This window comes from Prionailurus viverrinus, chromosome X (assembly GCF_022837055.1).
Source record: "Prionailurus viverrinus isolate Anna chromosome X, UM_Priviv_1.0, whole genome shotgun sequence".
NCBI classification, from domain to species: domain Eukaryota; kingdom Metazoa; phylum Chordata; class Mammalia; order Carnivora; family Felidae; genus Prionailurus; species Prionailurus viverrinus.
The window spans coordinates 36240825-36267080 of record NC_062579.1 but is presented as its reverse complement, the minus strand read 5'-3'; the positions used below and the strand labels follow the sequence as shown (position 1 = coordinate 36267080).

The window sequence follows — 26256 nt, the reverse complement described above, 5'->3', positions numbered from 1 at the left end:
AAAGTCAACAATGATCACGTTTCCTTACCAGGCCAGTTAGTTAGATTGGGGAGCTTCGTTTCCAAAATCCTATGCCTCTAGCAGAGAATTATGTATCTTTTAGATCTGCCACCATAAGAACCTTCTGATACTGATCAACGGGAATACAAAAGGTTGCTACAAAGAGAGGACTGATAAGAATTTTCAGGGGGATATACTTACAAGTACGGCTACAAGTTGTAATAATTTATTACTGTATGTATTTTAATTCCTCTCACTCAAGGATATAGGTTTCTCACTATAAGGCAAGAAGAAACACAGTTCAAGGTACCCCTAGCAATGTAGCATCCTCATGAGCAAGAACAAGTGAAGGCATGGGCACGCGTTCATGCGCCTATAAAGGATCAGCTTTATAAAGACTGGTTCTAGGTCTCTGATGTATGTATTTTACATTGTGCTTCTGTATCTTTCCCCTCTGGACATCTCTTTTAAGTTTGGTCCCACAGTACAGAGTAGGATCAACAGTAAAACTGACTAATGATGCTAAGTTCAGTGAGGATTTTACAGTTGCTCTACTACTTTCTGACATGGCTTCCTCTAAGAAGAGAATGCAACTGAAAGGTGGAAAAACTGACCAAAGAACAAATGATCTAGAAGCTAACCAATCAAATCAACTCCAAAAGAAGAAATGGGCAGAATATGGCAAGAAACAAGGCAAACAAATTAACAGATCAAGCTATACTTAATAAAAACTGTTCTCAATAATATTAAGTCACCATCACCAACCCCAACACACGTGTTAGTCGCACACATTATCACCAAATACTTAATCTAATAATCAGTCACTGACAGAAACCATTACCAAATGTCAAATTTTATTTAAATTACAAATGTAGTAAAGATACAACATTCTGAGATATCCCAGGAAGACCCTTAGAGCTCACAATACAAAAAGGGGTATAACACACTCTTCTCTAGAAACATTTTTTTAGGAAATCCCAGAATTTCATGTAAATAATTGCAGAAACAAGAAAAAAAAAAATGCCTGATCCCAGCTACTAACAGCTACTTACAAATAGAACCAAATAAAACACACAGGTTTAACCTAAAGAAGTTCCTATCACTTAAGGCTGTACTCTGAAACGCACCAAGCTACTCCATGCTAATTCTGCAGCTGTTCAAGAAATAGCAAGATAAGCTAAAAACAAAACTTGGGGCACAGAGTCTGTGAACAACATCTGACCAGCAAAAGAGAAAACACACAGCTAGGATGGATTCAGACAGAGTGTGAAATACATCATTTTAGGAAGCAGCTAAAGTTAAAACTGAAAACATAATAAGAAAATGGTGGTGACCAGGACAGGGCCGAGAAAGCAGAGGGCACTTGTTAATTCAGACATTGCATTGTCCTTCTATCATTCAGTTTCATCTCTTAGGTCAACTGAAGGATACAGAAATCATATGGAGATAAGGAAGCATGTAATATTAATGTTCCACAGCTATAAGTCTCCTAAGCTGACGTGGTCACATCCTTATTCAATCCAATTTTGAACGGATGATGGTTTCACTTCATTGCCGATTTTACGTCTGTATCTTCAATCTACAGGGAGCTTACAAGTTATCACAGGCAGGCAAAAAATGGCTGCTGTGTCATATACATGTCCATTCCTAAACTGTAGAGTTCCTTGCCTCAGGTTTAAGCTAAATTACTTGTGGCTGGCCATAAAGAAAGAATGTACCAATGTGCCCAGGAGAACAACTGCAAAAACGGATTAAAAAGAATAACTACCTGTAATCTTCAAACTTGGGGACAGAGTATAACAGAAAACAACAACAACAACAGATTGGGGAATCTGGGCATAACCTTGCTTCTGCCACTAATTAAACAGTTACATAAAACTGAGTTTTACACACACACACACACACACACACACACACACACACACACCTTGGTTTCATCATCTACAAAATTAAAGGAATGAAGTTATCTCTAAGACCACTTCTAGTTCTAAAAGTTCAGAACTGTGTATTTTATGAATAGAATCTTCAAGAAACTAAGAGTATCTTAAAACAGTCCTCATCTATCCTTGGTTTTAAATATGATGCACTGGACATGAGGCGAAGAGGCTTAAGTTTAGGATTGACCTATAGTAATGGATAACTTAAGAGAAAAAAAAATTACAGAGCTTCTTCATGAAGATCAATTAAAGTTTTGTAGACTGTACAAACGAACTGAGTGATCTAAATGATTATAATACTCTATACACACACAGGTGTTCTCTAACAATGCAGTGTTTCCACAGATGATCAAAACCCAACAGAACCAAAAGCAAAGAGGGAAGAAAAAGCATATAGAAAAAGTCATCCAAGTCTACAGTTTCATCTTTAGGGAAACCATATTGAATCACTGCCAATCCATATGTAAAAGCTCTGTAATAAATACCCAGGGTGCCCAACAGGTAGATGACAGGGTTATAAACTTTGGCCAAAACCTTCTTTTGGACTCTCACAGCATTCACTCAGGTTAAAATTATGGAGAACAAAAGGGACTCTGACAAAGTTGAATATGCTTCAAATAAAAAATGTCTAGATAGGGCTTTATGGTTTACAAAATGTACGTATCTAATCTGATCAAAACTCTATAAAATAGAAAAGGTAAGTGACTACGATGCACTTAAAAATCTCTCTCTCTCTCTCTCTCTCTCTCTCTCTCTCTCTCTCACTCACACACACACACACACACACACACACACACACACAAGGAAACGCTGAGACCAGAATACCAGTCTTCCAACTCAAAGTCTATGTTATTTCCATTGGAGAACACTATTATTTTGTCTGGTAAACAAGAAAAATAACAATGGGGCAAAGGCCATAACAACAGGGCCATACACTTTACAGTTTATAAAATCTTATGTACTACTACCATATTTAATCTCTGACTCTGAAAGTAGTAACATTATTCCTATCGTATAAATGAGAGAATCGAGAGCCTGTAACCTGGTGCCTAGTTACTGCAAACTGGAAAGTACTAGCACGTGCGTGAGTGTTTGAGAGAGCAGAGGGATGCACACAGCTAATCCTGTATAGAAGTCTGAAAAGGTAAGGATCCTGGTCATCAAAGATCATTTACCCACAGACCTCGAGATCTGAGAGCATAGTCATTCTCCAGTTCAAATTACCTGGGGACCACCGATCCATGAGTGACGGAGAAATTCCAAAAGCTTTCCGGTCTAAACCTTCTTTAATCAGAATCTCATACCCTACTCTTTTAGGAACACATACAACTCTAACAATCTAAAGTGGGTCAGTATTTCTGAAGGAACAATCTAATCATTTCAAGAGATTACTGAAAACTATAGGCTTAGTGACACTAAAATACTTTGTATTTATTATACATACACACACAATATTAAACAAAACAAGCCATTTACTGGAAGTAATTGGAGTTACTAGTTTTACGTCAACTTACCACTGAAATGCATTGTAATGGAAGTAGACCAAACCAAGACCATATAAAAAGGCAGCATTCTGTAAATAAAGGGAAAAAGAGACTTTTAAGAAAAGCATTGATATGTCTAATGCATATGATGTTAATATAAAATACAGCATCCAAGATGTTTTAAGTCATAAAACGATCTTGCATTACAACATATTTACGATATATTTCTACAACATCAAAACAACAGTGATGAGTCAGCAGATGGCACACAATCCAATCGACTTGGAGAGATTCTCTGGTTTGTTTTTAATCAAACCTGCCCTAAAATTAAAAAAATGTGAAGCAGAATGCCATGGGCACATCTAAAATAAAAACCTATTATTCAGGAATAAGAAAATGCTTGGACTATGCTAATCCTATGCTCTCTTGCTTTTATCTGTATTCTTTCTCTGGTTCTTTGTTTCTTTAACTAGATTTAATTTTATGTTCAGTGCTGCCAGGAAGGTTGTAGTTAGAATTCATAGGAAATGCATAAACCCAGAACAAAATTTTAGTGTTAAAAAAAAATCACATGCTAAAATGACACATTAGGGGCTCTAAACATATAGTGATTCCTTTTGCGGTACAAAACGGAACGATGCTTAACCAGACTCATTCTGATCTTTGGCCTCCAAAATAGGAACTACCTAGCTACTCCTTTTCTCAAAAAGAACAAATGTTTGAGTATTTATTACATGGTTTTTCTTTTTTTTTCTTTTTAACCAATCAGTAAGTAAATCAGTTTTAGTAAACCTTACCTGTTAAAAACAAAAAAACAAAAAAACAAAAAAAAAGGAAAGCTTTCAACGCTGACCCTTGAGAACAAATTTCTCCAAACCTATATTCTCAAACGTGAAAATTTTAGACTCTTAAAATAAATGCTTCTCGCCACACAGTCTTGGGCTGCACCTCTCCAGAAGCATACCCTGAGACAGAGGTTTTAGGATAAGTAGTCTACCTGGGAAGTTACCCTAGCAAATACCAGTAAGGGAGTGGAGAAGTGAGGCAGGGAAGGGAAAGAAGCCAATAAAGGGTACAGTATGGCTGGTTATACAGCTGGGACTGAATCCTACTAGGGATCTCAAGTAGACAGTATGGAACATTCCTAAATCATCTTGCCCTTTCTCAGAGTCATCTTGCCCAAGTGTGAGGGACTAGAGTACTTACTTATCCCACAACTACTATCAGTCACTGGTCAGAGAACAAGAATCAGCGACGTTTAAAGTATAAAGAAAACTGTAAGCAGCCAGGTGACTTTTTGGCAGGCAGTTATTTTTTTTTAATACTAAGCTTCGTTCTAGGATTATATTGTGCATTTCCTCTGAATTTCAAGTACCTTTCTGGAAACACTGAAAAATGTTTCTTAAGTACAATCTTAAAATGTAATAAATTGAAGACTTGATTTCATTCAATCTTCATTACCCCCAGCTTTCCAATCCAGAAAATTACATGCTACAGGAGTATTCACAGATGTGGGCATTCGCAAAGGTCTCAGAAAACCTCTATTTCAAAAGTTTGTATTTTAAAAAATTTTTTCAAATTTGTTTGGAACTGGTTTTTTATCAGGATCATTCATTTATCACCCCATCCCCCACCCCCTGAAATAAGCTGAGCGATTACTAGGTGTCAGGGACAATACTCAAGGGCTGAAGAAGCCAAACTGATTAAAACAGAACTTTCCCTGCTCTCAAGAAGTATACAACCTAAGTGCGTGCAGGCGGTGGGGAGCGGGGAGAACAGTGATAACAAGAATGCAGGAGCAGTTAATTCAGTCATGAAGTGTTCCGCCCAGAAAGTCTAGACTTGAAAGACAACTGTGTTCTTAGGTGAGGGAAAAGGCAGAGAAGGGAGCAGGGCTGAAAAACAGATTGACGTCTTTCACCAATTTTGGTAATTACCCAGAGAAGGTGGTGTGGGGAGTGGTGGAAATAGGACTTTACTGAGGGGAATTTCTGCTTTCGAGAAACACCCTGCATTCTCCCAACGTCCTTACTTTGTTCACGGCTTATCCTTCCCACTCTAGGAAATCCTATCCCTATCGCTGCCACCTTATACATTCTATCCTTATTCAAGATCCACCTTAAATGGCATCTTCACCAGGAAGCTCTGCCGCTTCTCCCACCTCAATCCAGAAGTAATCTTTCCAACCTCCGAATTTCCAACCTCTAAAACTGACCTCAGAGCACAAAGTCTCTATCCTACGGTATGACTACGTAATAGTAAGAACTTAAATTTAACACAAAACGCCAACAACATTTCTTTTTAAAGGCTCTATCCCCACGAGGTGGTGGAGGGCTTCATTTATAGAATCAACAAACAAGGATCAGAAACTTGCTCAAAGAGCCAGCTACTAGTGGGGGACACAGGAACTGAATCTAGGCCTGCCTCCGGAGTTCACTCTTTTAACTACTGTGTTGTTATTTGTGTACTGACTAAATGCCATCTCACCAGACAAAAGTGCCACAGAGGCAGGAGTGTTAATCATCTGGGTATCCCGTTACTACCTAGCACAGTGCCTTGTACACAGCGGATGCCCCAAGGTTTAGTAAACTGAATCACCCAGTATTTAAGCTCAGTTATTAAATTCAGATCCCTAGATGACATATAGTATGAGGCGTGGTTCCTATTAACCAGGAACTTACATATCTTGGCAAACAGTTAAGTCTCATTTTTCCATAACAGTAAACAATATAATTCAAACATTAATTGAGCATCTGTTATGAGTCACAACAGAGTTATCAGCACTGGAAAGATGGTAGAGAACAGATAAAAATCCCTATCCTCAATGAATTTACAACTTAATGACAACAGATTATGAAATTAAGTGCACAATAATATATTCCAAGCTACAACCATTTAAGAGCTAGTGAAGTAAAATAAGGACTAGGAAAGAGGTAGTAGTTGGGTACTGCATCTCAAGGACGGCTGGGAAAGGAGAAGGAAAAACAAGCTATCTCAGCCAGGGGTTCTAAACCACACAGCTTTAGAAACAGTGACCTGGGGGTCTTACATATGCTCTTACATAAATGAATTCCTGGGGCACCTAGGTGGCTCAGTTCGTTAAGTGTCTGACTCTTGGTATCGGCTCAGGTCATGACCTCATGGTTCGTGGGATCGAGGCCCACATCGGGCTCTACGCTGACAGTGTGGATCCTGCTTGGGATTCTCTCTCCCTCTCTCTCAAAATAAATAAACTTTTTAAAAAAATGTGTAATCTTTGGATAGAATAACAATTTGATTGTAGCACCACGAAGCATCCCATACTCCAAGAGTCACCTTTGAAGATAATCATTTTTATACAGGAATATCATTAAGAAATAAAAACACGCCAAACTATTAGAAAAATACCGAATTTCTTAACCTTATTCTTCTCTGATACTAATCCCACATAGGTAGTGGTGCACAGTGGGAACAAAAAAATCTGCTCTTCATCCTACCCAGGAACCAAAAGAGGGGATAGGGAGGCAGAAGGCATTCCAAAGCCCCAGGAGTGAATTTCCAAATGCCTTCTGGTTACCTCCACCTGTTGGATATGCTACAAATACCTGAAACTCAACAAATCTTGGACTGAACAGGAGAGTCTGATGTTCTAGCGGTACGGAAAATTTTCAATTTTTTTTTTTTTAACGTTTTTATTTATTTTTGAGAAAGACAGAGAGACAGAGCATGAGCTGGGGAGGGGCAGAGAGAGAGGGAGACACAGAATCCGAAGGAGGCTCCAGGCTCTGAGCTGTCAGCACACAGCCCTATGCAGGGTTCAAACCCACGAACCGTGAGATCATGACCTGGGCTGAAGTCGCACCCTTAACTGACTGAGCCACCCAGGCGCCACCCCCCTACGGAAAATTTCAGACAGTGGTAACAATCTCACCAGTTAAGCAAGACAAAAGTAGTCCTATTTTTCTTCTTTTACCTCCTTCCCACCAATAAACCCCACTTACTCTACTTATAAAACTCATTTTACAACCTAAAAGCCTCTGAATCAATCCCCTCTCCATTTTTACTGCCTTTCTCCAAGTAATCTAGGACCCCAACTTTGTCTACCTGGCCTCTTGCAATAGTTTCTTAACTCCTCTCCCAAATTCTAACCTCCCCTTCCGTGTAACCCCTTTCAATTACCTTCCATTACCACTGCCAGTGAGCTTTCAAAAACTCAAACATGACACTGTTCTACCTGAAATTCCTCTGAAGAGTCGCTACAACCTAGGGTGGCTCAAAGGGGCCTCATTTTTTTTTTAGCCTTGCTCAATTTTCCCAATCTCATAGCCTCCACTTCCATCAGGACAAATAACACGCACATCTATGAATAAAATACGCTCTTGCACATTTCTGTGATTTTAAACATGTTTGCTTCTGCTGCTGAAAACCCAAGTGCCGTCTTTCCTTCAACTCACTTCTCAATCTGGGAAATTCCTATCCATCCTTTAACACTTCACTCACCTCTTCTTTCTAGAAGTATTATCTGACACATTTCCAAGCCCAAACAGAATTAGGTTTTCTGAGACATGTTTCTAAATGAATCTTTTTGTCTATTACAGATATGCTACTTATCCCCTCCACTAGAACAGGAGTCTAAATGGTAGAGAGGGACCCAATCCTTTTTTTGATCCCTATGGGAAAGTAACTGCATGTGTAAGTTATCTAGGAAAGGTTTGCTGCTGAATAAGTCAATCTCTTACAGCCTTAAATAACCTGTTGCACATTTTTTTCATCAAAGAATTTAATACGTTGCTAAATTCAATTTCTACCGAATTACTTCCTTAATTTGGACACTTACAAAGAGTCTTCCTACTTATAATATAGTAAAAGATGTTGCTAAAGCTCATTACAGCCATAATGCCCAAAATTACAGCATCAGAGTAGAAGTTCTGCTTCCAAAACGTGTGTAATAATGCATAGTGATCAAGAACTCGGGAGAGTTCATCACTCGGGAGAGTGATCAAGAACTCGGCAGAGGCCATCAGACTTGGGTTGGAATTCCAGTCTTGTCATTTATTATCTATTAAGACTCAGGAAACAAGTTAATTGATCAGTTTCAGAGGGTTGCTCTGAGGAATGAAGTAAGATCAACCAACCATATAAAATACTACCTGGCACCTGAAATTTTTAGGAAAACTAAAGGAGACGGTGTATCTAACAACACCAAAAACTTTTCTGGCACCTGATAATTGCTCCATGGATAAAACATGATACATAAAATTCTTGGGAAGTCTCGGTGCTGTAAAAACAACAACAACAACAACCCTGCACATTGAAACTAAGAGGACTCAGAAATAAACTAGAGTTACGGACGAGACTCCTCAAAACCTATGCAACATTATAACCAGAGGATTTTCAAAAACAGTCACGGGTTGGTATCCGGAGATGGGCTGAACCATTCAAGCAGGAGGCTCAGCATGGTCATAGGTTGCCACAGTTGATATTAAAAATTAACCAAACAATGGAGTTGGAATGCTGGCACCCCTTTCACTAGAGCAGAGCGGCAATGTGCCTTTCTGACGACGAGGATGCAGGTCCTCGTGGTTCATTTTCTTAAAATCTGGACTCAGCACTCCTGCTGCTAGAGCGACAGCCAAGCTAAGAGCCTTTTCTTTTTTCCTAAGAAGGTTATCATTATATTCCCATTATCTAGAAAAAAAGTTGAAGTGAAACAAGAAGACTTTCAGGTCATACAGCCACAATTCTAATTCCCTAACTAACCAATACCATGAGCTAATCTGTATTACAAGTGTAGTCTACTTTGCAACAACACGTGCACCTTCTCTTCACTGTGTTCTATCCTATTACGATTACAATCAGACAAAGTAAAGTCACTTCTCAGCCTCCCTTGCAGCTCGGGATGCTCATATTGCTACATTCTCGCCAGGCAGAGATGTATGAAGGGGATGTGTATGATTTCATGATTCCCTTAAAGGAAAGGGTTGTTGCTCTCTGCTTCCTCTTCCCCTGTCCAGCTCCTCAGAATGTCCGACCGGCTCCAAGGCATCAGATCAAGACAACTCAAGAAAGGAAAAATAGAGACCAATTTCAATCATGAACCAAAATGTCAAGATACTGCATGTTAGTGACCCTGATCCAGAGATACCTAACAATGATAAAAACTCATTACCAGTGTGCACTTACCTCAGAAATACAAGATTGGTTTGAACAGAAAAAATACAAAACTATCTCAGCGGATGCAGAATAAACATTTGCATACAAAAGAAAAATGTTGACTTTTAAAATGAAATGTTTAAAAGTTGGCTTTCATTAGAGTTAAGAAGTTCCTTTCTATTCTCCTATCACCTCTTTCAATCAATGCTGTGCTGGCATCCGAGTTACCTCAACAGCAGGAAAAAAGATCAAAAAGAATTGGAAATGAAGAAACAAAATTATCATTAATTAAAAGGTAGGTTAATCTACACGAAAATCCAAGCTAACAAAGTTAAATCAGTCAAGTTAGTAAAAGTTAGTGTGAAATTGCTTGATAAATTTAACTTAACGCATAGAAGCCAACTGCAGTTCTATATATCAGCAGAGATTTTAAAAAATTAAAATGACGTTTATAATAGCAATAAAGCTGTAAGATATAAAATACACTTTATAATATGCACAAGAACTTTATAGAGAAATCATAAAATTTTATTGAGAAAGACAGTAGTCTCTTTACAAGGAGAGTTTCTTTTTTTAATGTACAAAATGTACAAAGTCAATGCAATTCCAATTAATCGTTGGAAGTCACTGTGTTTTACTGAATTTTATGACTCTTCCAGCCCTATAGAAACTGACTAGATATTGAACAAATACTGAGACAAATCGAAGACTCCAGATTGCTGTTGTAAACCCATTTACTATCCATCTGGCCCTTGCCTTCTTTTGCCCACTTTACGCCAACAATAACCCCAGGCTCTAAAACAGGAGTCCACAAATTACAGCCGGTCAAATTTTTTCTTTAAAGCCTAAGAACCAAAACTAATCTTTACGTACTATAATGGTTACACTGTCTCTTGGCCCACAAAGCCTAAACCATTTACCATTTCATCCTTTTAAGAAACTGTTTGGGCCTCTGCTCTAGACCAACACGTGAAAGTTCCCTAAACACCTATTGTACACTTTCACGTGCTGGCTCAGTTCTCTGCCTCTCCGCATCTCTTAGCTGGAAAACTCCCACTAATCCTTCCCTCAAATTGCAACTTCTCTGTGGAGTCTTTCTCATTCCCACTCCCCACACCCTTTACTCAAAGATACATACTTCTGCCTCCCTCGTGGCCCTCAGCAATGTTTTTGGCCACTTACCAAAAACGTATGTTTATTCGTGTCTCGGCACCTCGAGAGCAGGAACTATATTATCCCTGTATTGCCAACAAAGCTCTTGTTAATGAAGGTAAAAGCCATTTAGTGATGGATATAAATAACGCGATAGAACAAGTCCCTGGGGCACCTGGGTGGCTCAGTTGGTTGAGCATCCAACTTCGGCCCAAGTCATGATCTCAGAGTTCATGAGTTCGAGCCCCACATCAGGCTCTCTGCTGTCAGCTCAGAGCCTGCTTCAGATCCTCTGCCCCTCTCTCTCTGCCCCTCCCCCACTTGCACTTTCTCAAAAATAAATACAACATTTAAAAAAAGAAAAGAAAAGAAAGAAAAAGTCCCTGAAGAGACAGAAGATGAGCACAGATTCTACTAGTTCCCTAGTTTCTGCAACTATTAATCAATGGTTCTTTTAGACAAGCATGCTACCATAATTCAAAAGCTTTTCTTTCTTTTTTTAAATTCAAGTGGGGAAAAAAAAGATGGAAAAAGAGTAGGTTTTATTTACTTTAAAAGTTCACAATTATAAATAAAAGTGTAACAGAATTGTTTAAAAAAGTATACTTAAGAGAAGTCATCAGGAACTTCTTCCCATTTTAACACGTGTCCTTACAGTCTTCTATTTGTAGACTCAAACACATAAGAGCAGTAACAGCACACACTTTTTTATTCCTACCTTTCTACTTCATAGTATAAACCATAACAGCAATTTCTAAACTTTCCTGACTCAGGGGCACCTGGGTGGCTCAGTCAGTGAAGCGTCCGACTCTTGATTTTGGCTCACGTCATGACCTCCCGGTTCATGAGATCGAGCCCCGCATCCAGCTCTGCACTGACAGCCTGCTAACTGCTTGGGATTGTCTGTCTGTCTGTCTGTCTGTCTGTCTCTCTCTCTCCCTCTCTCTGCTCCTCCCCCACTAGCGCTTGCTGCTCTCTAAACAAACAAACAAACAAACAAACATTAAAGGAAAAAAAAAGTAAACTTTCCTGACTCACAGAAGAGCTTAGGTTTTGCTGCTGTTGCTAAAGGGGATCAGGACATGGTACTATGAAGTATGCCATTTTGGCGTAAGAATAATTTTGAGCTGAAAGCATTCGAGTTCCTTGAATCCCTCGTGTGCAAAAGCAGAGCCTCCTGAAAGAATCCAAGGGTCATAAACTCCCTCCCATAGAGCAACTCTAATGGACTTTGTCACAAGACTATCATTATCTCCCATCTATTCTCCTAAGGGCTCATTTATCTTTCCCAAAAGTTGTTTTCTTTAAGTGTCCTTCCCCGCCCCCCCCCCATCACCTACTCAGTTGGCGTATAGCTCCAAATTCTAACTAGCCTTGGAATTACTCATCACTGAGTTCTCCCACAGGTATATGCACTGCATGTATAAACAATTTTTCCCCCTCCTGGTTATCTGTTTTAAGTAATTCACAGGCCCTCACCACAAACTTAAGTAGTCAGAGCAAAGTTTTTCCTCCCTATATTGTGTTTTAAATTATTATGCTATTTCTACACAGTATATAGAGTTGCTGAGTAAGTAAGCTTTTGCTTACTATTAGCTAGCACTAGAAAGCTACTTATTACAATCACTAATAGTCAAGATATAATGGCACGATATAGTAGCCATGAGAGGACTGGCAAATTTTCACCATTTCAAAAATGACTCCTTTGTACTGAACTAGGTAAGAACAAGTACGATTTCTCAAGAAATAAAATTTCTAATTCCATAATAAACATTACTGAGTTTTGGAATGTTAACCAAAAATTAAGATTTAATTACTGATTACAGATCAACTGTCCAACCAGAATTCCAAAAGGCTCTAACAAAAACTAAAGTTTATCATAAATCAACCACCAAAACTTTTTGGGTAGGAAAACCCAGACTTGAACTGACACAAGTCTTTACTTACCACTTAATATAACCAATCACACGATCACTGCAGAGATGTAAATATGTTGTTGCCACAGGGGATAGTGTGTAATATAGTAAGGTCATTATTATCTTTCTGAAATCCAAAAAAAAAAAATCCTCCCAACTCTACACAATTCTGGATTCAAGAATTTCAGATGAATAACTGAGACCCTGCAGAATGGGGAATCGTTTTATTTTTCTAAGATCTAATTGTAGAGGACAGGCTTGAAGAGATGTGGTTTGAAGAAGTAAGTACAACTAAAACTCAGGAGATAATTATCTCAGTCATATTTCATTTAAAAATCAATCACATACTTACATTCTTCAATTTACAATACATTGTGGGTATAAATCACACAAAATCAGACAAAATAATACAAAAATAAAAAGTTAAACCTAAACAGTGACTTTCACTGCCGTGAATGTCAATTCGGATCACCACCAGCCACTAAGTATGTTCACTGGGTAAATACTCACTGGATCACAAATAATACTGTTATATTTTTTATCGATACTTAGAAAATAGAAATTAAAGTAAGTGGCATTCATGTCTTTAATTGACAAAAGCTGGAACAAGTTCTTTATCCTGAGAGAACCAAAGATGTCTGTCTACTCCCACGCTTAACCTGGAGAGCTGAGAACCTAACCTACCCCTGACTGTCAATGATAACACGACTTTGCTAGTCCTCCGTTTTCATTAATTAGCCTTACTTCACTTTTCCATGTGTCCTGCCCAGGCACATCGTTTGTCCATTATTACAGGAACCACCAACTCTTCGTGAAAAGCATCAACAACAGTTTGAGGCCCAAGATTCTCTGAATCCCTTAACTCAAAACTCCTTGCCTAGCCATAACCGCCATATCCAGACCATTACATACGTGGAGATTCTTACCCAATCAAGCTCCCAAACTGAAGACCTGCCTTAAGACAAAGTTTCACTTCTCAATCAAGTCTGACCTCACTTTCCTCCCTGTGATAACAACAAAGCTTTGCAGAAGTGGTGTTCTTCTTTACCCTGATAAGCAATAAACTTGGGTTTGCATTCTTCGTATTTGGGGAGTCAGTTGACCCTCGGGAGGATCTCAAATTGCTTGTTAAGAACTCTACAGGGGCGCCTGGGTGGCGCAGTCGGTTGAGCGTCCGACTTCAGCCAGGTCACGATCTCGCGGTCCGGGAGTTCGAGCCCCACGTCGGGCTCTGGGCTGATGGCTCAGAGCCTGGAGCCTGTTTCCGATTCTGTGTCTCCCTCTCTCTCTGCCCCTCCCCCGTTCATGCTCTGTCTCTCTCTGTCCCAAAAATAAATAAACGTTGAAAAAAAAAAAAAATTTAAAAAAAAAAAAAAGAACTCTACAATAAGACACTACCAATGATAAATGATTCTGATGGCTAATTAGTATTCCATGTATTGGGCATTCGGTAATTATGTTCTCTTATTATCACAAATATCTACAGTAAGTTGTTAAATAATAAATTCTATATTAAGCTTTCCTTATTATAGGTAAGATTAGAGGGAGTTCCACTTCTGGCAATGGTAGACTAATCCGTTTTGTACTTAATTTCTCTCTTCTATCTGAATAATTATAGCTAGAAAAGCTAGACAAAATATTGTTTTGCATCTGTTTTCAAGCATCAGACAACTACCAGGCATCAGGAACTTGCAAAGTTATAATCAGCAACAGCCAAAATTCATTAAAAACCAAGTGTCTTTCAACAACAAAATGAATAAGTTGTGGCATATTCATGGAAAGAAATATTATACCACAATGAAAACAAACTACTGCAATATACAACTCAGGGGTGACTCTACCATATACGGTACTGAGTGAAAGAAGACAGACTTAAAAAATATGCTGCACGATTACATTTTTATTAAGTTCAAAAGCAAGCAAAGTGGTATCCATACATATCACACTACTGCTTCCAATGAAGGCTAAGTAAGATGATACTGGAGAAGACCCTCCTAGAGGTAATAAATATAAATAACTACAGTTTTATAAAAATTATAAACTCTAGTTTATAGAATGTACAATACATAAAATAAAGCAGCTAACAAAAGGCACTCAAAAGTAAACAGAAACAGGCAGATTCTGGTGGAAAGATGTGGCTGTCTGAACAGTGGCCCCCAAAACGTCAATATCCTGAGAAATTTACCTTACAAGGCAAAAGATACTTCACAGTTGTGATAAAATGAAGGATCCTCAGATGGGAAGATTATCCTGCATTATCCAGGTTAGACACAAGGGTCCTTAATAAGAGGGGACAAGAAAGTTAAAGGCCAAGGAAGGCAACGTGGGGTCAAAATGCAATAAGATACAGGGTTATGAGCCAGAAGAATGTGGGCAAACTTCAGAAGCTGGAAAAAAAGGCAAGCAAACAGACGCTACAATAGAGCCTTCAGAAGGAACCAGCCCTACGGATAACTTGACTTAACCCCCTAAGACTCATTTGGGACTCTGACTTTCAAACTGTAAGATAATTAAATTTGTGTTTTTAGCCACTATATTTGTGGTAATTTGTTAAAGCAGCCATAGGAAACCAATACAGAAGGCCATGCTCAGAGGATGGAAAGTTGTAAGGACTGAGCTCGATTTTCCTGGCTACTAACTTGGTGCCAGGCATAGCACACAGGAGTGGGTCACTAGTAGAGAAAGCAGTCTTTCTAATATAGACAACCAGAAGACTGGAACCAGGAGAAATCACAACCCACTAAACTAAAACAAATTCCAGAAAACAAAGAGCCACAGAAGAGAATTCTAAATTCTATCAACATGTCTGACTGACTCCTGCATGCAAGTTACAGACTTAACACAGCTAAAGACAAAAGATCTAAATTGATACTTAAGTTGTACTCCAAGGAAGTGAGTTTGCAGTTCAAGTCCAATACAGATAACTGCCTGATAAAAGACAAAAATCAAACACACATACACACTCACTAGAAGAAAATAATAGAACCAAGAGTTAGCATAATTTTCATAATGACCAGTCCCCCACACAAAATTACACACCATATAAAGATCCAGGAAAACAGAACACATTCTCAGGAAAGAAGAAAATCAACTGAAACCAAGCCCAAAATGATAAAGATACTAGAAAATAGCAGACAAGAACTTTACAGTGGCTATTCTAATTATCATCAACAAAATACGCTCATAATAAATAGACAGGAAATCTCAACAGAGAAAGAGAAATAATAACCCAATGAAGACTCTATAACTGTTAAACAGAATATCTGAAATAAAATTCAATGGACTGAGTTAACAATTAAATAACAACAAAGGAAAGAAAAAATAAACTTTGAAACAGAAAAATTATCCAATGTGAAGACCACAGAGAAAAAGAAAAAATAAGAGCCCTTCAGGGACATTTACATAAAGACAAATTATCTAACCTGCATGGAATTGGGTTCCCGGAAGAAAAGAGAATGAACAAAAAAATTATTTGAAGAAATAATGACAAAACTTTCCCCTATTTAATGCAATTTCAAAATCCTCCAACAGGATAAATATGAAGACAACCATGAAGAGGTAGATCATGATCAGGCCAAAGAGAAAAAGCAAATCATGAAAGAAGCAAACAAATGGTGTACAGGGACAGTGTTTCAATTAAGAGCTAATTTCTCATCAGGAAATATGGAGGCAAGAAGTCAGAACTTCACTTAAAAAAAAAAAAAAAAGGCAAGCCAACCCATAATTCCATACCCAGCAAAAATGACCTTCAAAAATGAAGTCGGGGAAAAAAAAAAAAAAATATATATATATATATATACATATATATATATATATGGTAATGAAGAGTATCAGAAATGGTAACCATATGGGTAAATACAAGCAATTACTACTGCACTGTAATACATGGACCTGTTCAAAGCAAAAGAACATCATCTTGTGGAGTTAATAAACTTAATACATATTGTAACAACTGTCACATAAAGGCCATGGCTGGGTAAGACGTGAACCTATATAACTGCACACTTTCTACATTTTATGTGAACTGATACAACATTAACGGACACTTGACTGGTAAAAATTAACGATATATACTATAATCCCTAGAACCACCAGTGAACAAATAATGGAAAGAACAGCTGGAACAGATAACAGGAAAAGTAAAGTGAAATTGTAAAAAAGATTGAAGTATAAAAAAGGGGTAAGGGAAGTAAGCAGGAAGGAACATAAGACCAAGAAACTGAGTGGACAAACATAAAAGGAAAAATCAAATTTAAAGATGCAAACCCAATCATATAAATGAGTGCATTACTGTGAATGGTTAAACAGTACGAGTAAAAAACCGACTTTCAGATTGGGTAAAAAAGCAAGACACATTTATAAATTGTCTACAAAAGAAGAATTGTAAAAATAAAGACACCAATAGGTTGGAAGGAAAAGGATCTCACATAAATTACAAGCCTAAGGACAGGATGGCTGTATTAAAATCAGATGACATATGTCAAGACAAAAGGAATAACCAGAGGTAAAAAAAAAATATTTTATAATGTAAAAGGGTCAATTCATCAGATAAAAATAGCAATCATAAATGTGTGCATACTAGTAAGAAAACTTCAAAATGTATTTTTTTAAGTGCAAAATTAAACGACAATTCCAAAATCATAAGAGAACTCTCAGCATATGACAAAGACAAAAATCAAAGATAGAAATTTGAAAAACACTATCGACTGCCTTTACCTGTTGTTTTTAGCACGGTACAACCAAAAATGCAAATCATGTGGCTGTTTTCAAGTGTTGAACCAATAAAATAGTCTCAACATATTTCAAAAGAATGAAATCATACGAAGTATGTTGTATAAGTAAAACGGAGTTAGAAATCATTAACAACAAGATATCTAAAATAACCCAAATATTTTGAAATTATACAATTTATATCCGAATAACCCATGGGTCAGAAGAAAGCACAAGTAGAAGACATTTTCAAATAAAATGATAACAAAAATACAAAATATAAAAATTTGTGGGATACAATTAAAGCACTGCTAAGAGAACCATATAACTTTAAATACTTATATTAGGGGAAAAAAGATAGACAATCAATCATCTAAGCTTCCACCTGAAGAAATAATGAGAGGAGCGTCTGGGTAGGACTCAGTGGGTTAAATGTTCCACTCTTGATTAGGCTCAGGTAGTAATCTCACAGCCCTGTGTGGGGCTCCGTGCTGGGCATGGAGCCTGCTTAAGATTCTCCCTCCCTCTCCCTTTGGCCCGCCCCTGCTCAAGGGGGTATGCACAGGAACTCTCTCCAAAAGAAAAAAGAAATAATAAGAAAATTAAGCACAGAGTGAGCAGAACAAATACAAAAGACAATCAGGAATCAATGAAATAGAGAATCAATGAAATATGAAACAGGAAAACAATACTAAAAAAAGAAAAACCTATGGAACAAAGTTTTGTGTTTTTTTTTTTTACAAAGATCAATAAAACTGATAAGCCTCTAGCCAGGCTGATCAAGAAAAAAATATATATCAGAACAAAAGAGGGCATACTTCATACCGATTCTACAGTTATTAAAAGGAAAGAGAGTTGTAAGACAGTAAATCTAAAATTATCGTTGGGGAACGCCATTGAAAAGAACACTTGTACAGCATACATACTAAACCCAGTTAAGGCCTCTTTATAAACTTTTAAGATTTGGCAGGTGGGTGCAGGGAACTATTCATCTCACAGCAGCCCAAGACAAGCCTCATACATAAGTTCCTTTGCTTATTAAAAGTGCCACCTACCAACCTGGCGTGGGCCTGCCCCTTTCTTGGCTGGTCTCTCCCTGCCTTCTGAGTACAGGAACCAGTTTCAGAGTTGCTCTTCAAAAGGCACAATTAAGAAAACAAATGGGCAAGACAAAGACTGTGAGAAAGTATTTCCAATACCGGGATCTGACAAAGGGCTTTCCTCCAGAATACATAAACAGCCCATCCAACTCAAGACAAAAAAAGAAGTTAAAAATGAGCAAAAGGTGTAAGCAGGTAAATTAACAAAAGAAAAGGCCAAAAGCACACACAAGATGCTCAACATCACTATCATCAGGAAAATGCACATAAAACCAAGATGAAAAACCTACTAGAATGGCTAAAGTCAAGTTACTAGTTGGAATGTAAAATGGTACAGCCACTTTGGAAACCAGTCTGGCCGTTAAACGTACAACTGCAATGTGACCCAGGATTTCCAAATCCTACGTACATATCCCAAGAAAAATGAAAACCTATGGTCACACGAAGACCAATAATGTTCACAGCATTTCATTTATACGTACCTAAAGAAATATAAAGCTGGACACAACACAATATCTATCAACTGATAAGCGGAATAACTGTGGCATAATCATTCTATGAAATACTACTTAAAGCTTAAAAAGAAGACAATATTAACACTCACAACAACATGGATGAGTCTCAAAATTAGCATGCTAAGTGAAAGACATGAAAAGCAAAAAAATACTTGGATCCAGCTGTGGGCATTCTAGGAAAGGCAAAATTAGAGAGATAGAAAGCAAATAATTAACTGGGACCGGGGGTCAAGAATGGGCCTCAACTGTAAAGGGGCACAAGGGAACACTGAGCGACAGAAGTGTTCTGTATCTTAATTGTAGTAATGGTTACACAACCTCATATATACTGCCAAAACACAGCAAGCTTGTACACTTAAAATAAATAATGTAAATTATAATTCAAAAAAGCCAGAGGAAAAAAATCATCAGATATTTGTGTGGACCTAAACAATTTAGTTTATTTAGAAAAACAACCAAGAAAGGACAGCCAAGAAAATCCTAAAAACAAGAACAATGGGGAAAGGGTACCAGAGTGCTACTATATATTAAAATATATTAGGGGCACCTGGGTGGCTCAGTCAGCTGGGTGTCCGACGTCGGCTCAGGTCATGATCTCACATGGTTCGTGAGTTCGAGCCCCACGTCAGACTCGGTGCTGACAGCTCAGAGCCTGGAGCCTGTTTCGGATTCTGTGCCTCCCTCTCCCTTTCTCTGCCCCTCCCTGGCTCACACTGTCTGTCAAAAATAAATAAACATTAAAAAAATAATAAAAAAAGAATATACATAAATAGCTAATATGTTCACAAAAAGATGCTAAACATCATCGGCCATTTGAAAAATGGAAATAAACAGTATAACAAGATGCTACTTCACACCCACGTGAATGGCTGGCTACACTCAAAAACTGAACAATTGTAAGCACTGACAAGATGTGGAGAAACTGAAACCCTTTACATTACACGAATGTAAAATGTTATAGCCACTCTGGGAAAACAGTTTCTTAAAATGTTAAATACAGATTTACTCTACAGCTCAGCAATTGCACTCCTGCCTATCTACCCTAGAGGACTGAAAATATCCGTCCACACAAAACATGTACAACACACATGTTCAAAGCGGCATTAGTCACAATAGCCAAAAAGTGACAACTAAAATGCTCATCAACTAATGAATGAATAAAATGTGGCATAGCCATACAATGGAATATTACTAATAACTAAAGAAATAAAGTATTAATAAATGCTACAAATGGATCAACCTTGAAAACGTATGCTTAGTGAAAGAAGCCAGTCACAAAAAAATATGTAAGATATGATCCCATATATACCAAACATCCAGAAATACAAATACATAGAGACAAAAAGTAGATTAGTGCTTGCCAGAGGTTGGGCCTGAGGTTTCATTATGGGGGAGATGAACATGTCCTAAAATAAGACTGTGGTTACAGTTGTACAACTCTAAAAATTTACTAAAAGTCACTGAATTGCATAGTTAAAACAGGTGAATTTTATGCTATGTAAAAACTGCATTTCAATGAGCTTTAAAGATAATGGGAATGCAAGCTGGTGCAGCCACTCTGGAAAAACAGTATGGAGGTTCCTCAAAAAACTAAAAATAGAACTACCCTACGACCCAGCAGTTGCACTACTAGGCATTCATCCACAGGATATAGGTGTGCTGTTTCGAAGGGACACGTGCACCCGCATGTTTATAGCAGCACGATCAACAATAGCCAAAGTATGGAAAGAGCCCAAATGTCCAAAAATGGATGAATGGATAAAGATGTGGTGTGTATGTGTGTGTGTGTGTATATATATGTGTGTGTGTGTGTGTGTGTGTGTATACACACACACACACACACACACACACACACATACACAATGGAGTATTACTCGGCAATCAAAAAGAATGAAATCTTGCCATTTGCAACTACGTGGATGGAACTGGAGGGTATTATGCTAAGTAAAATTAGAAAAAGACACAAATCACAGGACTTCACTCATATGAGGACTTTAAGAGACAAAACAGATGAACATAAGGAAAGAGAAACAAAAATAATATAAAAACAGGGAGGGGGAAAAAACAGAAGAGACTCGTAAATATGGAGAACAAACTGAGGGTTACTGGAGGGGGTGTGGGAGGGGGGATGGGCTAAATGGGTAAGGAGCACTAAGGAATCTATTCCTGAAATCATTGTTGCACTACATGCTAACTAATTTGGATGTCAATTTTAAAAAATAATAAATTAAAAAAAAAGAAATAGTAAAAAATAATAGTAATAATAATAATAAATAAAAAAACATAAGACTGGAGAAAGTATTCTCAATACATTTTTTAAATTACCAAAATATACTGTCAAAACTTCTACAAATCAAAAAGAAAGATAAACTAGGTGATGGAAAAATAAAATACATCTTAAAAACCCAAAATGGCAATTTAAAGAAACCCCACTCGTCAATAAATTTATGCTTAAAAATAAACATGATGTGAAGATTAACCTGCCCCGGTAACTTTATGAAGTACTTAAACTAAGAAAATGGATGACTCACTATTATGCACAGTTCTTCATTTAGGTGAGACTTTTAAACAACGGTTAGGTTTGGGGCGCCTGGGTGGCTCAGTGGTTCCAGTCAGCCCTGCATTGGGCTCTCTGCTGTCAGCACAGAACCCGCTTCAGATCCTCTGTCCCCCCCCCCCCCGACCCTCCCCTGCTCGCTCTCTCTCTCTCTCAAAACTAAATAAACATTTAAAAAAAAAAAAATAAAGGCTCAACTGTCCTCTGAGCTCCAATCATAGACAAACTGTACTAAAAAGGATTACAATTTTCCCATTATGCCTCGCCTTTTCAGTCTCATACACCCATCTTCAGCCGTCTTTTATTCCCAGGTACCAACTTAAGACCAAAAAAACAAAGAATCATTTTGTTGCCGTTGGTTATACTTGCTTTTAAATTCCTGCTCTTAAGATCATCTTTGGCCAATAAACTGTGTCAGAGCAATCTCTCTCTCTTAATAAAATATAAAGTGGTTCACACAAAATAGTACAAAGAACATTCATATTTTTTCTTTCCAATCCCTTTTCCTTAGAAGTAGTATTTTTAAGTAATTAACAAAACAAAGAAAAAAAGAACACAGTTTATTTTGAGCATAATCAGTAGTAATCAGCCCAAAAAATAAATAGGAAACAGACATGCAAATGTTCACTAACCTTCCAGTAGTCAGATTGTAAACTGTAGTACCTCTGGTATGCAGATAATGCTGAAAAAGGGAAAATAAGTATGAGTCGCAATTATGTCCCATTTCAAAATCAACAATACATGTTTTTAGAAACATTATAACAAGCCTCCCACCATACCCACCACCTCCCAACAGACAGTGATATTTAAGAGCAAACAATTTAGAAATCTGGGGCCTCCCCCTCCTCATAGTCAGACATAGTAACAAATGTCAAATATATAGGAGTTCATGAATGTAAAACTGCACTCACATCTCAAACCTAAGCTTGAACAGAATCTAGGCTTCCTCTTGAATCAACATGACCTTCCTCACAGACCAAATCTGATAAAAGGATTAAGATTTTCTGAGTCTACTCCAGAATACGATGGGTTATTTGTTCCCACAAGGGACCTCACTTCTAAGAGTGAGCAAGAGCTCAACCACCTCCAAGAGCAAAGGGAGTATTTCTTTTGCGATGCTTTTTTTTCACAAAAAAATCCATCCCACAATTACCTTGCTCCAACTCAATTCTAAAACAGGGCATCACACAACCCTAAATCCCCAAGGCATAAAAGGCTTTGGGAGAAACTACAGTTCCTGTAGATCTAAAAACTCAGTGAGGGGGCACCTGGGTGGCTCAGTCAGTTAAGCATCCAACTTCGGCTCAGGTCAGTCAGGTCACAATCTCACAGTTCATGGGTTCGAGCCCCGAGTCGGGCTCTGTGCTGACAGCTCAGAGCCTGGAGCCTGCTTCAGATTCTGTGTCTCCCTCTCTCTCTGCCCCTCCCCCCCCGCCCCCCCCCCCCCCGCGCGCACGCGCGCGCTCTCTCAGAAATAAACATTAAAAATTTTTTTTTAACTCAGAGGGGGGTTTTAAAAAAAGTAAAATAAAAATTATATACACACATTAGAACTGGCAGTGAGAGCCCTTTTTAAAAATTGATGAGCGAGGCGCCTGAGTGGCTCAGTTGGTTGAGCATCCGATTTTGGCTCAGGTAATGATCTCACGGTTCGTGAATTCGAGCCCCGCATCGGGCTCTGTGCTGACAGCTCGGAGCCTGGAGCCTGCTTCGGATTCTGTGTCCCCCTTGCTCCGCCCCACCCCTGCTTGTGCTGTGTCTCTGTCTTTCAAAAATGAATAAACATAAAAACATTTTTTTAATTGACGAGCAACAAGTCATGGAGGGTGTGATGTACAGCATGGTTGACTACAGTTAATAATACTGTACCACAAATTTGAAAGTTGATGGGTAAATCTTAAAAGTTCTTATCACAAGAAAAAAATTTTTTAATGTTCATTTATTTTGAGAGAGAGCATGCAGAGGAGGTGAGGAGGGCAGAGGGGAGGGGGACGGGAAGAGGGGGAGGGAGGGGGGGAGGGAGAGAGCGGAAGGGAGAGAAGGGGAGGGGGAGAAGGAAGGAGGGAGGGAGAATCGCAAGCAGGTTCCACTCCATCAGCACAGCACCCAACATGGGGACTTGAGCTCATGAACCGTGAGATCATGACCAGAGCCAAAACCAAGAGTTGGACGCTTAACCGACTGAGCCACCTAGGCACCCTAAGAAAAAAACATTTATGTACAGTAATGGATGTTAACTACTTATTGTGATTTTGCAATGTATATATTGAACCATTATGCTGTACAGCATCTGAAACTAATGGTATACATCAAGTATACCTCAATTAAAAAAAAGACTTGGATTTTTCAAATAAGATTTAACAAATGCAATAAAATTTTACAATGATAAAAATGGAGGGAAATGGAAATTAACATTTTCTAGAATTACATGTATAATGCTTCCATACTGTTTATCAGTAAACAGCCAAAATATATATGAATACAATCCAGAGAACTTTCTAAGCAAATTCAAATTAGAGAAGCATTACCCAAAAACATCATTACATATCTGAATAAGTAACTTAAATAATGTTCATCTTTTGGCATAAAGATGATGCCAACCAACCTATCCTTGGAAGCACATCCAGTTTTGGTGAACAGCTGATTGCAAATCATCCTGCATTTTCTAGTTGTTCACACATGATTTGTGCTAGTTCATAAAGGTCATTGATTAATGGTCTTCTAAAAAGAAAAGTAAACCAACTTATTTATCAAACTAGCTGGAAGAGAATAGTCAAACAAGGTTCATGTCCAGAAATCATCACTGATTATAAAAGACAGTCATGGGAAAGGTATTCTCCCTCTACTGCTGGATGAGAACAAGGAAGCATATATATCACCAAATGCCACCACAAAGGGAACTATGTTTAGTATGAAGCCCATAGAAGAGAAACAAGTGGAAAGTAGCTGGATACTTCTAGACCTCAAACTAGGCCTAGTACACAACTCACCTGTGAACTTCCAATTATGGGAGGCGATTAATGTGCTTATTATTTAAGCTAGAATCAGGTCTTTGCTTTTGAGCCTAAAAATATCCTAACCAACAGAAGTCCAAGTCTCTAGTAATTTTGTCCGGTCACCATGTCAAATCTGGATTACCCTTTTAATGATGCTATAGAATCCCAACAACTTTGGAAGGTTGTATTTCCAATAACCTAATAATATATGTTATGTGACTTTGTAAAATTCACATTTTAGAATTAGAGGAGCCCTTAAAGAGATAATATGGTACTTCCAAAGTAACTGAAACTGAAGCCTATGTGACTATCAGTTGGGAGAAACATGGCATCTGTACTACAATATGATTAACCAAGAAATAAATATAAACCCTCAAATTCAAAGTCAACAAACTGCCAGCATAAATCTGTAAATCACACATTTCCTTCCATGAGCATTTGTTACCTTTCCACTCATTTACACATTTCTCAACAATTATTACTTTACCCCATTAGACCTAGCATTCTATTCTAAGATCTTAACATATTTTATGATTCCTGATCCAAATAAATCATTCAAACTCTAAAGACTATAAAAGTGCCCATCACCAGAGTCTCTCTAGTGAAATCCTTTTATTCAAAGCAAAGCCATCATTTCAAATCTCTAAGTCAGTTACTCTATCCACTACAACTACATTTTTCTAAAGTCCTTAATAGAGAATAAGGGGAATCATTTCTTTGGACATCCTTATAATGCTTAAACCTTTTTCACAATGACTGTAGCATATATCTTACTAGGCTCTTACTAGGCTTACTAGGCTCTTACTTCCCTAAATCATCTCATCTTCACTTTGTGATCCCTGAGTTCTTCACCAGTTCAAGAAGTCCTTCTTCACCCCACTAGGCAATCTTTTTAACATTACTTCAGGCAAAACTTTTGTTTGCTTTTGCCACCTAACAAAGAGTGATGTGCCCAAAACAAATTAATATCAACTCGCTATCAACCAACTGCCAAAGCTCACATCTTTTTAATCCTGGGAAGCGACTTTATTTATGAACAAACTTCAAATTACTTTTGCATAATTTTGACTTTTATTTCATTTTTAAATAAGCACAGGTAGTCTTTTTGGATTAAAAAAAAAGAAAAATATAATTTAAAAGATTATTTAAAAACTGTCAAAGTACTAACAAAGAAGCTAGGCCTGAAAAAAATAAAGACAAGAGAAAACAATGAGAAGCAAGTTAAATTTAACTATTATAACAACTTAAGTGTTCTTTAATCTTTCTCCCATGTTCATTATTTGGCCCTTGACCTCATGAAAACAGAAGAGGAAGAAACAAGGAAATTTTCAAGGATAAAAGAATCACCTATACAGATGAGAAAAGGGTACTATACACAGTCATTTGTCCTTCATAGCCATGCTATATACATACCATTTTTCATACATGAAAATGATAAAATTAAATAATAATAATGGAAATAGCCCAAACTGGGAAAACGTTAAGGAAATAGGCAGCTTTTTCATTCTACTAGTGCTATAAGTATAAATTAGTAAAACTTTTTTGTAGCTTAATTTAGCACTCAAAAGTTTTAATAGTTAACCCTTGCACAACACAGTTGAAAATCCACATGGAACTTTCAACTCCCCAGAAACTTTACTAATAGCCTACTGTTGACTGAAAGCTTTAACATAAAGAGTCGATTAACATGTATTTTGCATGTTACATGTATTATATACTGTATTCTTAAAGTAAGCTAATGTTAAGAAAATGTTAAT

At 37.7% G+C, this 26256-nt stretch overlaps 1 protein-coding gene across 6 annotated transcripts in view; it reads right to left on the bottom strand.

Annotated features, from left to right (window-relative positions):
- KDM6A (lysine demethylase 6A) overlaps positions 1-26256 on the bottom strand; it is a 207660-nt gene that overhangs the window by 103838 nt on the left and 77566 nt on the right. For all 6 annotated transcript variants that reach the window (XM_047845058.1, XM_047845055.1, XM_047845052.1 and 3 more), the window contains exons 4-5: positions 22136-22185; positions 3452-3510 (exon numbers count right to left, since the gene is read on the bottom strand). In XM_047845058.1, the coding sequence (XP_047701014.1) occupies positions 3452-3510; positions 22136-22185 (109 nt within the window). The remainder of the gene's footprint in view (positions 1-3451; positions 3511-22135; positions 22186-26256) is intronic.